General features: G+C 37.4%; 2 protein-coding genes across 2 annotated transcripts in view; both read right to left on the minus strand.

Moving 5' to 3' along the window:
- LOC311302519 (uncharacterized protein) overlaps nt 1-15,899 on the minus strand; it is a 1,110,603-nt gene that overhangs the window by 620,266 nt on the left and 474,438 nt on the right. The window lies entirely within an intron of this gene.
- LOC311302358 (putative inhibitor of apoptosis) lies at nt 11,578-13,035 on the minus strand (the record flags this gene model as incomplete). The annotated part of the gene is made up of 1 exon (XM_084428174.1): nt 11,578-13,035. One exon carries the CDS (start codon nt 13,033-13,035, stop codon nt 11,578-11,580), a length of 1,458 nt encoding a protein of 485 aa, XP_084284300.1.

The following is a 15,899-nucleotide window of genomic DNA, read 5'->3' on the forward strand; positions in this document are numbered from 1 at the left end:
GCAGAGCAGAGGCAGAGGGGTTTTAGGTGTACCACTTCCCTTTTCAATGAACAGCCCCAATACTGGGAATAGTGATAGCAGACCTGGCATTACAAGTAGGGTGTGTACTGTGGGAGATTGTGATGCAGCAGACATGCAGTCAAACGTCAATCAAAAGTCTAGAGATTTCAGCACGTCAACACCTAATGCTGACCATGGTGTGCCTGATATGTTAGGACAAATGAGTTCAATTGTCCATCAAATTGGCCAACAGTTAGCAGACAACATTATGTCCCATCTTAGTCCTTTTAGCTTGGACATTGACATGCCAAATAGACAACTGGCGATTCTAAGGCTATTAACAGCCCATCAGGCATGGTAAATCTGTGGCAAAGTCAAGTAATTCAGCACAGAAAAGTCAAGGAGCCACCTTCATTCAGAGGGGATAGTTCTGACACAATTGAAATTGAGGAATAGGAAGATCTGTTGAGGACATTTGTTAAAAAGAGCAACATGAATTCTGACGAACATGTGGAAGAGATTCTTGTGCACCTGCGTGGTAAAGCAAAGGATGTAGTCAAACTCTGGATCAGGAACTGTGATTCTGCCACCACTGTCTGTCCAAACTCTGTCTATAGCCTGTTGCACCAAACATTTCAGTTGTAATCATTACTCGTCGGTCCCGCTTGCTGATTTTTACACTACTTTGCCTGAGGAGGATGAGAATCCGTACGACTACTGGCTGAGACTCAACAAGGCAGCGGATGTTGCTTCAGAAGGTCTTCGAGAGCACGGTAAAACACTTGACAAGCCCAGTGTGGAAGTGGTGCACGTTTATCCGACACTGCCCGAGTAAGGATTTAGCCCTAACCTTCAGGTCCAAACCGACTGACAAGTGGTCAGCACATGAAGTACAGGCTGTGCTTAACGACTATCAGTTGTCTTTCAAAGCCACCAGTACAGGGCATGGTAGTCGAAATGAGAGAGTTTCAGTCAACAAGATTGATTTTAATGCAGCTCCAGTGCCCGTTCCCACAGTGTGCGAGCAACGACAGAAATGTGCAGATTTCTCTGCTCTTGAAAAGGTCATTGACATGCTTGAAAAAGTCCTGCTGACCAACACTAACAGACCTCAGTCTCATCCACAACGCCAGCCTTCTAGGAGTCTCCCTAGGATCGAAGGTTTTGATGCTTTAAGGAGAATCTCTGCAGATATTCTTCCCTCAGATCTTAAACATGCTCACACTACAATATTTGAGAATAGTGGCGCATCACACACTACAAGATATTCTTAAGATTTAGCACCTCACGTGACGCGATCTCACGGGGAAGCGCATGCAAACAAAATGGATAGTGTGTCGCGGCAACTTGCTGTATTAATACTTATTCTTTGTAGCAATAAAAAACAAAAGAAAATCAAACGAAGCGTGGACGAGGAAATGGTTGGGAAGTCGGGATCAGCATGGATTGTCTGTTCTTCAGCGAGAACTAGAGGTACGATTTTTAACTGTTTTAAAATGTTTACAGTAGTGCGCTAGCAAGGGCTAGATTGTTTACAGTTGTTTGGCAACATGTTAGCACTAGTTTATATGATATTTTTTCTGTATGCTTACATTTTTTATTACAGTTTTTCTCGATTGCTTTAACACTATAACCAGGCTTTTGAACTAAAATTTCAAAACCATAATGCCATTTATCAAAAAGCACACCCATTTCACTAAACTATAAACACTATTCCCTGTTTTGACACATGAGTCAGATTTGTTGAACTGTCACTACAAAACTCTACACACAAATCCCTTCATTTCTCATTGCCTAGACCATGTTGTCATTTATAAAGCACTAGCACTCAATATTGTTCACTCAAGTCAGCACAGCTTCAGCTCAGTTAGCACACAATTACCCAAGTGGAAACACTAGGAGTCAAAATTTAACACACATCAATCAGATCCTTCAATAGATAGATAAAGGGGCCCAAATCAGTTTATTGAGTTTTGGAACAATGGATCCAGAAAGACATGAAGGAAGAGGGATAAGAATGAGGAGGACGAAGGGCAAGGACAAGAAGACAAGCAGTCTCAGATGAAATTCAAATCACTCTAGTTGCCCATGTCTTAGTCAATGGTATGAGTATGAGGGAGGCTGGGCTATGAGTAAGGCCAAATTTGAGTCGCTTCACCGTCGCCTCGAGAGCCTTCAGGGAGGTGTGGTGGCAAACACAATTCTATCACTGAATAAGAGACAAACATTTCCAATAGTCTTTGATGAGGTGTATTTTCTTGCAAGAAAAGGCCAGCAGTCGTACAGTCACACAGAGTGTCTGCAGAGTGTGACAGTGAAGGGAGGCCATCCTTCATCCTTTATAGTCTTGACTCCCAGAATGTTATCTTTCTAGGCCAATGATGGTATTTCAACCATATGTGGAACATTCTTAGACGTGTTCATCATATTGTCTCCTTGAGTGGAGGCCCTCCTGTCACGACCCAACACTCTTTACCATTCCAATACAATTCCATATTAGAATATGGTTTATGTGTGCTCTTTTACTGTCATATGATGGTCACACACATCTTACTGTAAGTAAATAAAAAACAAATTTAGAGGAGAGAGTAAAAAAAAAAGAAGAAAAAAAAAGAGTAAAACAGAAAAAAAATAATAATAATTTGTGTGTGTGTGTTGTACTGTGTAGTACATGAATGAATAAAAATGTGCCAATGCATCCATTGGTTGTGTCTTTTGTGTTCATCATGTGAAAAGGTTTGTGGGGGGGGGGGGGGGGGGACCACAAGCAACATAACTTACCAGTTTTGGAAATGTTGTTTTGAATTTATTGCACCAGTGTGTTAGACAATGTTGTAGTGTGTGATTTTGAGGGCTTGTGTGTCCTGTCTGAGGGCAAAGTTTGGTTTTTCAGCAAGAGTGAATGGTTTTGAGTGTAGAGCTTCATTTTGACCTGAAAATAGGATGTTTGGGCAATTGGGTGAGACGTTATGGATTTGTGTTTATAGTTTTGAGAATACGAGGCATAGTTTCAAGAAATGTGTTTAAGCAATCGAGAAAAACTGTAATATCTAATTATGCAAATATCTCCATTTCTTAAGCACACAATATGCCTGTCCATAATACTGCTCTGCTTACTGTCATGATTCTGCCTTCATGTCCTAGATCTTTCTTGTTTTGAGGCAGGATCATGACAGAACCATGTTTTGTGTGTAAGCACATGGCCATTTGTTTGGCTGTGTGCTTGCGTTGTCTCGTCATGTAACCCCGCCCCCTTGTTATCTCATCTCGTCATCATTAGATTATTGCTTTACCTGTGTCACCTGTTCCTGATTAGTTTGCTCCCTATTTAATCCCCTTGTGTTTGCTGTCCTGTGTTGGTACATTGTCTATCCTTGTCTGATACCCTCCGTGAGTTACCTGAAGAAAGCCTTGTCTTGTTAGAAGTATTTGATCCTGTCTTTATTGTCTAAGTTTATCGTCTGAGTGTTAGTCTAGTGTTTTCTGTCTTAATAGTTCATCCTGTCTTGTTTTACCCCCTCGTGGGTTTTGTTTTCTGTTTTTGTGTAGTAATAAACCCTTGTAATGTCTGCAAATGGTCTGCGATTGGGTTCTCTCCTTCTAAACCATGACACTTACACTGGTCTCACTGGGGCGTTGGGCAACATGTTTTTTGAGGAACTCCAGATTCCTCAACAGCCAAGCCTGCTTATGAGTGAGCCCTTTCTCCACACTCCCACTCGGTTTAGGTTTGAGAAGCTTGGTGTATTGTGTCCGTAATGTTGTTGCTCTTGTTTTCACCTCCTCCACTGAAAATATACACTGACACTGACATACATTGTGTTTCCTCTCTAAATTCAACTGAACTAATATCATTAAATATTAGTAATATTATTCAAACAAACAAACTAACTAACTGTGCAATTCATCTTTTGTTAGACCTGAATGTAGCAGATGATCATTGATCTAGATCTAATGTTTACATTTGCTAGTGCGCTAGCAACTTTTTACACTCACCCGGTACGTTCAAATCTGAAGCGATCTCTCCCCAGCTCTTCTCTTTGTCACTCCGGTTGTGGTACTCTTTTGAGGAGACATTAAATAGGCACTCATACTGTTGCCACATCTCCACCATCCGTTCTTCCATCTGCTCACTTGGACGTGGCTGTGTACAAGAGTTAAAAACTATATAAATACTGTTCGTTTTCTCACACAAACCGCTCGTTTCGTCCATCAATGTGTACTTATGATGGGGAATTGTTTTAATTTGGACTCTGTGCTTGCTCTTTGAGACAGTGACCACAGACCTGCATTATATGACTGACAGACAAGAACGGTTTGACCTAAAAATATCAAAATTGAAACTACTGCGGAAAAAAAGACACCTACATCTTGGATGCCCTTGAGGTAAGCTAAAACATACCAAAATTTAATTTCAAAGTGAACTATCCCTTTAAAGTCCCCCTGTAGTCAATAATTGTATCCCTTAACCCTCTGATTATCTTCATTTGGGCCAACACTCGTTGTATTTGGGTCTCCAGGGACCCCAGAATATAACATGCAATTTTAAAACAGAATAATAGTTTTTTTTTTTTTTTTACAAATGTAATTTTACTCTGTTTTTACTCTACATTTGTGCAGTATTTATGCTATATTTTAAAGTTATATACATTTTAAAAAGTTTTTTTTTAATAGGTTTTTATACAAAAACAGGTTTTTAAGTAAAATTCACTTTATAAAAGACCCACATTTCTAAATTTAATTTATAGGGATAACATGGATAATTGTACATGGTTTAGTGTAACATTTTTGCCCATATTTTGGAAAATGTAGTTTTAAAAGTAAAAAATGATAATTTTAGCCACTAAACAAAATTTAGAAATTTGGGTCTTTTATAAAGTGAATTTTACATAAAAAGCTGTTTTTGTATAAAAACCTTTTTTTTTTTAAAATATATCATAAATCCTCCAAAACTGCATAAATGTGGACTAAAACCATTAATAAACAGAGCAAATTTACACTTGTTAATAAAAAAAACTATTATTCTGTTACAAAGTTGTGTTGTACAAATGTTATTGTCTGGGTCCCTGGAGACCCCAAAGACAATGAGTGTGACTATTTTTTTCACGCTAACATAAAATAAAAATGTGTAGATCTATAAAGGGTAGTAGTTGATATCCTGGACCACCTGTCAAAAAATTATTGATTGACAGGTGCCCCGCCCCTTCCGGTGACATGTCCCGCCCCTTCCGGTGACAGGTACCCGCCCTTCCGGTGACATGTCCCGCCCCTTCCGGTGACAGGTACCCGCCCCTTTTGGCATAGGATCAAAGGGATCAAAGAAGATGAGATGAGATCAAAGGAGATCAAAGGGCCTTTGAAGTGTTTTTGACAGCTAGTTTTGATTTTTGATTGACAGGTTGACAGTTAGTATGACTTTTGATTGACAGGTTGACAGTTAGTATGACTTTTGATTGACAGGTTGACAGTTAGTTTCGGGTTTTGAAGTCTTTTGATATTGACAGAAAGTGTTATAATAATTATGTCATGGCTATGACAGCTAGTTTTAATTGTTTGATGCCTTTTGATATTGACAGAAAGTGTTATAACAATATGTTATGGTATCTGACAGCTAGTTTGATGCCTTTTGATATTGACAGAAAGTGTTATAACAATATGACATGGTATCTGACAGCTAGTTTGATGCCTTTTGATATGGACAGAAAGTGTTATAACAATATGACATGGTATCTAACAGAAAGTTGAAGCCTTTTGAACATGACAGTTAGTCTGTGTGTGCGTGTGTTTTTGAAGCTGGTATCACAGGATCCTCCTATTCCTGAACGCATCTGGGCTGTAATGTGAAAACTGATAAGGATAAACTGTGGAAGTTTATCTCACACAAACGTTGAAAAACCATTCAGTTCTTTTAAAACAATATAAATGAAATGTTTATAAAGATCTTACTAAAACCTCACACCAAAAGTTTAAATAAAATGAGAGTCACAAAAAAAGTCTCTCAAAGCACCGTCTCAAAACATAAGAAGCGCTCGTGTCTCTCTCTGTGTGTGTGTGTGTGTGTGTCACGGGATTCCCCCTGCCACCCTTTGCATTTGAGCTCTGACATCTGAAACGTACTGTTCAGACACTGTGATTAAACAATTTCATACAAAAAAACATTCTATCCTTTAAAATAATTATCGTGCCAATTAAACTAAAGTTGAAAAAACGTACTGTTCTCATGCTAATTTAACTAAGGTTGAAAAAACTATGGAAGTTTATCTCACACAAATGTTGAAAAGCCATTCAGTTCTTTTAAAAGAATATAAATAATATAAAATAAAGATCTTACTAAAACCTCACTCAAAAAGTTTAAATAAAATGGAGTCACAAAAGATCACAGAGTGTTTACTGAAGCGCCTCTCCAGCACAGCCCCGGCCTGAGTGGTGCGCGCGCCCTCCGCATTCTGACATCCCCCTACTTCTGCTCCTCCACATTCCAGAGCACAGTGATAGTGAGAAACAGAGATTTTATCAAATAATGTATATTTCACACAAATAATATAATATACAATAATATAAAATAACATCTTACTGAAACCAATTCTTTCAGTTTTAGATAAACAAAAGAATAAAAAAATCATCTTACTTAAAACATTCTGTTCTTTAAAATAATATAAATAAAGATCTTACTAAAACCTCACACAAAAAGTTGAAATAAATGAACTATCCAGTTTAAATAAAATGGATTCACAAAAAAAAAAATGCAATGAGTTAAATGTTTATAGAGTTGAAGAAAAAACATAGGTCTACATGTTATGAAACAATCAGTTAAATGTTTAGAGAGTTGAAGAAAAAACATATACAGCTCATGAAACAACGCAATGTATGAAACGGGTTCACGAAAATAAAAAATCATCTTACATGTTTAGAAATCAGGGCCCTCTGGCCTCTCTTTACACCAGCGTTTGACCTGCGGAGCTTTCAAAAAGCACCAGCCAAAGGGTGTGTGTGTGTGTGTGTGTGTGTGTGTGTGTGTGTGTGTGTGTGTGTGTGTGTGTGTGTGTGTGTCAGAGAGTCACACAAATTCAGCGATCGGGATATCAGGTGCTGAGTTTATTTATGAGAAGTATAATCTTAAAAGTTTAAATGATATCTTTTAAAAACAAAAGACTGTTTAAATAAAATCTTTAAAGTTTGAATACATTCATATCTTCTATTTATCTTTTAGAAGATTACTGTAATGATTTTGTGTAACGGTAATTAAACAATGTCTGTTCAAAAACTGTACTTAGTCGTCTTAAATCTCATTTATATGAAAAGATTCAATCAGCATTTTTTGTCCATGCTGGGGTTTCAATCTTTATGGTGGGGGCTTTCCATAGCCATAATGATTTTTGTACCGTAACTGCATATTCGATCATGTACACCTAAACATGACCATCACAGAAAACTACATTTGTACATTTTTCAAAAATGAAATAAATAAAGCAAAAAAGTATGCTTAGGCGTCTTAGATCTTAGATCTTTTGTCCATACAACATATTGTCAAAGTTTGTCACAATGTTGTGTTGTTTTTAAGAAATCCGAGGACTCTACATTGCTCTTATTTACACTAAGTTTGTATCATCTGGAAAATCACTACACAATTTCAGAGATGTGCCTCTGTGGTCCATGACACGGCATAAGTCAAGTTGGCGAATATTTAATTTTACTCGTCTTAATTCAAATCATGATCTTTCTGGTAGCTATGATCTATCACACGTATAATATCATTTTTACTTGTAACTCCCAAACTATCCTTAATCAGTGTGGAAACACACAGGGTGAAACCCTTTACTGAGAATATACTATCGGTTATTGACTCAAAATATATGTAGAAGTTTAAATCCGGTGTTTAAAATCTGTCTGGTGGCCGTATGAATAGACTTTGGGGAGAGCTGATGATACTATAGCAGGAAGCATGCCGTTTGACCTCCTTGATTTTGGAGGCTTTTTTGTTAAAGATTTCTCCCATCTAGCGGTGAAATTGTATTATGCATTTTAACGAATGCTCTCTAGCGCTTCGCTTTTCAAATACGGATTTCAACTACGGTAACCATTATGTGCCAAGAAGCTATGACAACATGTCTTCCAATAGCACATCATCGAGTTTAACTATACATGTTCTACTGTTATGCTGCCTATATAATGATTTACACAACCAAGCAATGAAAAAATCTTGTCATTTAGACCGTAACTTTGACTTAACTGTCGAGAAGAAAGCAGGCAACTTCCCTTTCAAAGTCTTTCTCCTTCATTAGCTCTTTCCACCTGGTAAAAGCTATCCCGATATTTATTTACATCCCGATATTTTCAAATTTTTAAATTTTCCGGGGTAGTGACAAGCGCCTCTCACTGATCTCCTTGTCCACTTTAGCTGGTCTCAGGCAGCCGGCTCTGAACGAACACGCGTTGATGAAACGTGTTGAGGTAGGCTAGTGCTTTTTGTCCCTCTCTGCCATTATAGTTTTTCAAGATGGCGGAACGACATGGAAGCTTCCATGGACTTACCCGCCCCATGTAAATAAAGATAAGAAATGTTTCGCTTACAAGGATAAGTCAGATCATTGGCAGAGGTCATTTTACACCAATAAGGATATATTTATGAATAAAGACAATGATTTTAGCTAATAAAATACCATTTTTTCAACCGAGCGAATCTGTACATGAGAGGCCTTCAGAAGTCATAACTTCAGGGGTAGGTCAGTTGGCGAAAACACTGCATGTGTAAAAATCAAATACTGTATTACACTTTTCAAAGTTACAATAAAAAGACCTGTTGTGTTCTGACACAAGGCCATTAACTGGTCATTTTTGCTTTATAAATGTATTTTGCTTATTTCTACAAATATCAACCTGATAAATATGGACTGAATACACGATTAAACAAGATAATTTTTAAGAAAAAACAGTGTTTTAAAATTCAACTAAACCATGATACCAGTCCTACATAAATGCATGTTGATTACTGAGTTTCAGGCATAGTGCAATGTTCGAGAAATCTAATATCGGTGTAATCTTTGCGAGATCTCACTCACAAGGCACAACTTTGTGTTGGCTGATCCAGACATAGCTTTACTAAAAGAAAATATTATGGAAGTCATTGTACTGTAATTGTAAACCATATTTTATTTATTAATATTATGTCTTCATGTTGATTTAAAGTTTTTTGTTTGTTTGTTATTAACTAATACCTTTATCTTTTTAACTAACACACTTTAACATCCAGCACAAAAGTAAAGAGATGTATGAGCTAAGGATGTTCTCTGACCCCAAATAAACAGATAATGGAATGTTCACAATACAGTAAGATATTCTCCTACTTAGTATGTGTGTAAATATTTGTGCTTAAATCTATTTTTACACACCATAGTGATGCAAAGTTCCACATCCTATGGACTAACTTGTAAACATAATCTTATTCTTTATCTTTAAGATTCAAAAAAAACAAATCACTAAGAATTTGTGATACACAAAAGTTTCCAAATTGATGGTTTTATTGCTCCGCTAGATTTAGTCATCTTGTTCAGACGACACTGGTTCACATTTTGTATGTTGGACTGTATGGGTTTTAGGTGTAGATGTTTCTTTGAGAGCCGTCAACATTCAGTGTTTATAGAAATAAATGACGATGAAGAATTTAAGTGATAGTCTTTCTGTTTGAGAACTACATTGATACTTTGTTTAGGGCAACTTTCCCTCTATCTACGAATCACACAAAGTATGAGTAACAAAGTTACACTTAAACTATTGCACCGAGAGATGCATATTCATCAAAACTTGAAGCTGTTAAACAAAGTTCCACACTTTAGTGAAACCTGCAGATAAAATTGCACCAAAAGTAAATTCTAATTCTTCATCATCATGAGCCATTTAAAACAAATACAGAAAAGCCACTATAGTGATCAGTTTTAGTTTTTGAATGTCTGTAATTGACATCTTGTTTCTTTTTGTTTTTGTACAGTTTGCAAAAAGTATATAGTCTCAGAGTGTGGCCAAACATGTTCATATAGGAATGTATGAAAAACATGAACAAATATTGCATAAAGATAATTAAATGACGGTCCTTCACGAGAGTGTTTAAGACTAAACAAATCATATTTCTTTTAGAACATCTTTCTGCTATGTCTATACGAAACATCGACGTGAAAGGTGAATATTACACTTCAAACTCGTCTAACTTTACACTTATTTTGTTATTATTACACAGTTATTTTGTGTGTGTGTGACAAAACAACAGTTAAGCTAAAGAATTACAGTTGATACGTGGTATTTTTACGTGAAAGGAGGGTTGATTCATTTTTTATTCTGTCCACACCAATAATTTGAGTTTTATGCATCGGCCTTTTAGGCCCAATCCAGAATACAGACGTTGTGTTTTATGTCTTAATAATTGTTCTTCTTTTTATGATCTTCTTTTTATTCGGCATAATAAATGCCGAAATGTTTTAACATATCGTAAATTTCAATGGTTAGATAAATCATCTAACTATTATATCTAACAATCAACAGTTATATGTGAAACAAGCTCAGTTGCATTAGAGTTGGATTCTTGTTGATTTAACATTGTTATTGAACCGTTTAACAGCGCTATTGTTATCGGCCTCATCAAAGTTCACACAAGTCACATAGTTTTCACCGGAGCATACCGACTCTGAAACAAGACTTTGTTTAAAAGATTTTGTTTGCATTTCATGTTTGCATGAAATTGTTTGCAAATTTTTTAACACCACTAGCGTAACACTTATCGTATTGCCGGGTGTGATTGTAATGTTTTGTATGCCGTTTTCTTTACACTTTCCCCCGGATATCTGTTTCCTACAGTTAGCTGTAATGTTAGTGAACTCTAGGTCTTCTCTTTGTTCATATACGACAGTATTCGCATGAATTGGCTTGATGTGATAAAATGATGGTTTAAACCATCATCTTCACGTGAGACATTTACATTATATTATTATACCGTCCTAGTTTTTAAATAGTGCTAAAATGTATATTTTATATTTTAACCTTTATGCGGATATAGAATCCCGCACAAGGTTCTCTGGTTCTATGTTTTTAAAAATACCGCGAAACAAGGACGCATCTTTCTATAAGCGACCAACAAAATCTGTGCATACAACAAAACACATGTAGGTGTACGATGATTTATCAGAAAATTACTTTTGTTTGAAGAAAAACTTAAATCAGCTGGTGCTTGATAACTATTGAAGTTATTAAACACCTCTGAATTCGGTAATGATGCGTTTAATGCGATATTGATTTTAATTTTAACAATGCGCTAAAGGTCTATGGACTTTAACATCTTAATAGTTGGTCAAATTAACTTAAAGCATGCGCAAAATGAAATACATCCTAACTACTTTCTAAATGTTTGTTACAGAACTTATGGTGAACAATTCACTCATGCATATGTTTTAAACGTGTAATGTTTAATCAGATTTTGTAACTGGATTGAGTGAAAATAATAAACTTCTCTCTGGCGGCATGACTTGTTGTATCATTGTTTTTATTCATCAAGTTAAATGTAAATTTGCAAATCCAAATGATAGGAAAACTTTATGATAGGAAAGTACGGACAGCGCCTTTGACCAAGCCTCTACATATGGGGCACTTGCTCAGAGAAGGCGCGCATTCTTTGCACACAACTAGGTGACCACAGGGGATGAAGACAATGTTCACTTCCTTATCCATGCAAACTTTGCATGTGCGCTCCTCTTGAAGTCTTCTTAACTGTTCCTCCATAGGCAAGTCTGAAAGATCTTGACTCGGTGATGCAGCTTCATTTGTCTGGGCCATCAGTTCTCTCAGCAGGCAGACATAATTCTTCTTGATCCAGTTGCGGAAGACCTCTGCTGCTGCATTTCCTTTCGACAGGACTAACTCAATGAGCTGCCCTGTCTGCTGCTTGACTGTAGTGCAGTTACGAATAATGCCATACTCTTTCTGTGAGATGACGTTCTCCTCTAGAAGATGGTCCATTAAGCTCTGCACACTTTTTAGGTGCTGTGACATGGCAAGATGATGTTTCTTAAGAAAAGTAAGAAACTTACTTTCTCGCTCCTCCTCTCTCTTCTCATCTTCTGCACTTAGTAAATCAGACACCAACTCTTGAACGGTTTCGTAATTTTCTCCACTTGCGAGGATTTTGCTTTGAACGGTTTGCTTCACCACAGGATTGTTCTCTTGTTCTCTCACAAATTCTCTCGAGTTGCTGTCTCCATTAGTCAATAGCTGTTCAAATAGTCTTGGAAATCTTGCTTGAATGTGATGAACAAACTCTTGGCCCTTTTCTTGCAGCAGGTATTCACATCTTGGAAACCACTTAGCATGTTCTACCCATGGATCATCACCAGACTCCCAACATCTGAGTCCACCATCACAACAAAAGCACTTCACGTCATCATTACAACCAACATAGTAAAAACCAGCCTTAGCCAATTGGTCTGGTCGAACAGTTATTCTTGAGGGCCAGTTGACAAATGTGAGCAACCTTTCTTCACACTGTTGCATTGCAGAGTTAGATACATTGGAAAGGCCGCCACCAGATAAAGGTACATTATCTGCACGGTCACCTTGAACGAAGCGGCAGTTGGGGTAATGCCTCTGGTGTTCTGATACTGCACAATCTCCCGGTTCCCAGTTGCTAAGCTGGCCTCCACAACTGAAGCAAGCCACTCTGTCGCCCTGGCCAAGGTAGTAGAAACCACTTTTGGCAAGCTCGGCTGGAGTTACTGTAGTAAGAGTCCAATTCTGAAAGGTGTCAAGGCGTTCCTGTTTCCGACGCATGCCAGGATTGTGACAAGCCGGAGGGCGCTGGTGAGACATATCCTCAACTCCACGGGAGGAAATGGGACTGGAGAGGGCCAGGTTGCTGAATGCCGTGTTTAAGTAACCCACCTGCTCCTCCATTTGGCCTGAATTGGTCGATGTTACGTGTGTCGCAGGGGCGGAAAGCTGTAGGATGGCTACGTTGCGAAGCGGGGAAAAGGCAGAGTGAGAGGACGAAAATTTCATATAAACCCTGTTTCATATAAACTCAAAATGTGACCACAGGGCGTGTCCACTCAAGCCCTTCTCTCTGCTGGACATCCCATGACTAGTGTCTAGTCGTCCATGACAGAACACATAATCTTATTAATCTTATTTAATACCCTCTATGATGCAGGAACCGATGCTAAGAACAAAATCAAATTTTGTTCAACACAATTTCAAAAATTGAAAAATCACCACATAATTTCAGGTATTCACATCTTGGAAATGGTTGCCAGCTCGGGGATACAGTAATTAAAATGCAGAAAACAAATATTGAAATATTTAATTATTCTAAATATTATTCTAAATATTATTATTATTATGTATTTAATATCTCCTAAAGAATAAGTTGTGTCATACTATTTTTATGAACTCAGACATTTTTTTCATTCAGAAATTTTTATTTCAACATTTATACTTTCGAGTATACATTGAAGTAGTGAAGAAAATGATAGATCGGCATTACGTACATAAAGTAAAACAATAACGACATTTACAGATGGTCTAACCAGAATAGAAAATCTCTGCAGGCTATCATGTCTTGCTCTAGGGTGTAGTTGACCAGACTTTCAACTATTTCACCAACGTCAGTTTTTGCATTTTTTGACACCAGTGACACACAGAGATCCGTTACGAATGTACAAATAGCGAGTATTTCGTCAAATCCAAATTCGTCACAACATTCATGCAACACATCCAGAACCTTTCTGAGGATTACGCCGTTCGGCTCTTTGCCGTTAAAAAACATGGGTGTTACATCAGGCCATGACTTTATCAAGCCTCTTACTACATCCATTTCATTTTTGAGATTTGTCACACGTTTGGTATCCTGCGCACAATCGTTGTTCATACCACACGCAGCATCGATGATCCTGTGCATCAAGCCAACCATTTGGCCTCTAAAATGATCTTTAAACATAGAGTCCAATGTAGCTCTTAAAGGACACTCTTTGCCCGTGGCGCACTCACACGCCGGATGATACTTGTGCCCCGCATCGCCAGGACTCAACGGGGAGTCGTTCTCCATCAGGTTTTGCGTCGCCATTTTTTCAGCTTTTCGAATACTATTCGATGATGAAAGATGCTTTTCGTTCCTGGAATGTTCCTGGAATCTCCTGAGTGAGTCCTTGCGGCACAGGGTTTGTGCGCGGAAGTTTGTGGTTTTGGGTCAGAAGCTTGAGACGAAGAAGCGTAGTTTGCGTCAGGTTCAGGCAAATGTTGAAGCGGGCTTTGATCAATGAGATGATGCAGTAGCGCAGCAGTCCGAGGCTAGTAGAGCTAGACTAGAGCTAGAGCGTGCAATGTCCTGAAATATTTATCAGGACAACAGGTCACCCCGCCCTGCTGGAGGGGGTGAATAGGGGTGTCGTCATCGCTTAAAGCACACCTCTTCACTGAGGCCTATGGGCTTTAGCTCCCCTGACTTCACACCGCTCTCTTGTTATTTGTTAAGCGTCCTTGGGTTCTGTGAAAGACGCTATATAAATTAAAGTTATTATTATTATTATTATTATTAAACAGCTGTATAGGATTAAAGGCATATGCATATGACGGAAGTGCAGCGATGGAGCGCGTGAACACGAGCAGTGTGAGAGGATTCCTGAGATCTTGCGACGATCTGACTGAGAGGATTCGCTGTTTAATACAGAAGAAACTCATCAAGAAGTACTTGAGCAGGTATAAAAACCTATTTTATGTGTGGATTAAAGAATAGAATAAAAAATAGACATTTAATGAAGACACATATATCATTGTAGAATGTATTTCTGAGCACCAGACGCTCTCTTTTTAATCATTATCAACATATTTTTTGATAAAAAATAACTATAAAAGAGTTCCAAATGACACTTATTTTTGACCCCCACACTTTTAAGCCTTTTTTAAACCAACTTTGTCTAGCCTTAATTTACTGAAGGCTATGGATTGTTAGGTAAATATGTTTATTAAATTAATTCACAATATGTACACATTCATTATTAATCTTATGCCTAATATGATGAAAATGGCTGTTATTTGTTTCTTCTCCTCTCACATTAAATCACATGTATTATATAGGCCTATTTTAAGTTCAAACCGGTGAAATTAGAAAAAAGTTGATTAGTTTGCCTGATTATTTTTGTCGTTGTTTAACATTTCTCAAAACATTTATGTCAAATATGAAATGTTTAGTTTAGCTACTTGTACCTTATCTCACACTTTATGACCGTTATCAGCTGGAACTCGCTCTCAGCGGCTCCTGTGTATGAATGTGTCTGCAGGTGTATCTGACCCTAACAACTAATGACCAACTTTATTTTCGCTATTGTACATACATTTTATTCTTCTAACTGTTTGTCTTTGGTTAACACAGCTGGAGAAGAACAACAGGAAGGTTGGAAGACACAGTAGAGGAACTACAGAATAAATATGGAGAGAAAACAGCATTAAAAAGGATCAAGTCCATAGTGAAAAAAATTAGAAAAAAGATTATCAAACGTAGGAAAAGATTTATAATTTACTTTGTTAGTAGTCAATATGTTTCTCGATCTTAAGCTTTACTATAATGTTTACATGGTTTTGGTTGTGTATTTAATTGTTAATTTTTTTTTACAGATGGTGACGTTCAAACGCTGAGCGTTCAAACACATTCTGGAAACATGACAAATCAGCAGCCTAATAATACTACTAATAATAATTCTACATCATTCGGACAACCATTAATTCAGAACCCTAATCAGGTTAACTTAACAATTGACCAGAAGAATGGTGGGACAATAGTTACTACAATCATGGTAGGAAAAACAATATATGGTGATGTTAACATCTGATCATTTAAGAAACAGTTGCTTAGTTAAGAAATGATTTGT

This window comes from Rutilus rutilus (assembly GCF_951802725.1).
Source record: "Rutilus rutilus genome assembly, chromosome: 13".
Classification (NCBI taxonomy): domain Eukaryota; kingdom Metazoa; phylum Chordata; class Actinopteri; order Cypriniformes; family Leuciscidae; genus Rutilus; species Rutilus rutilus.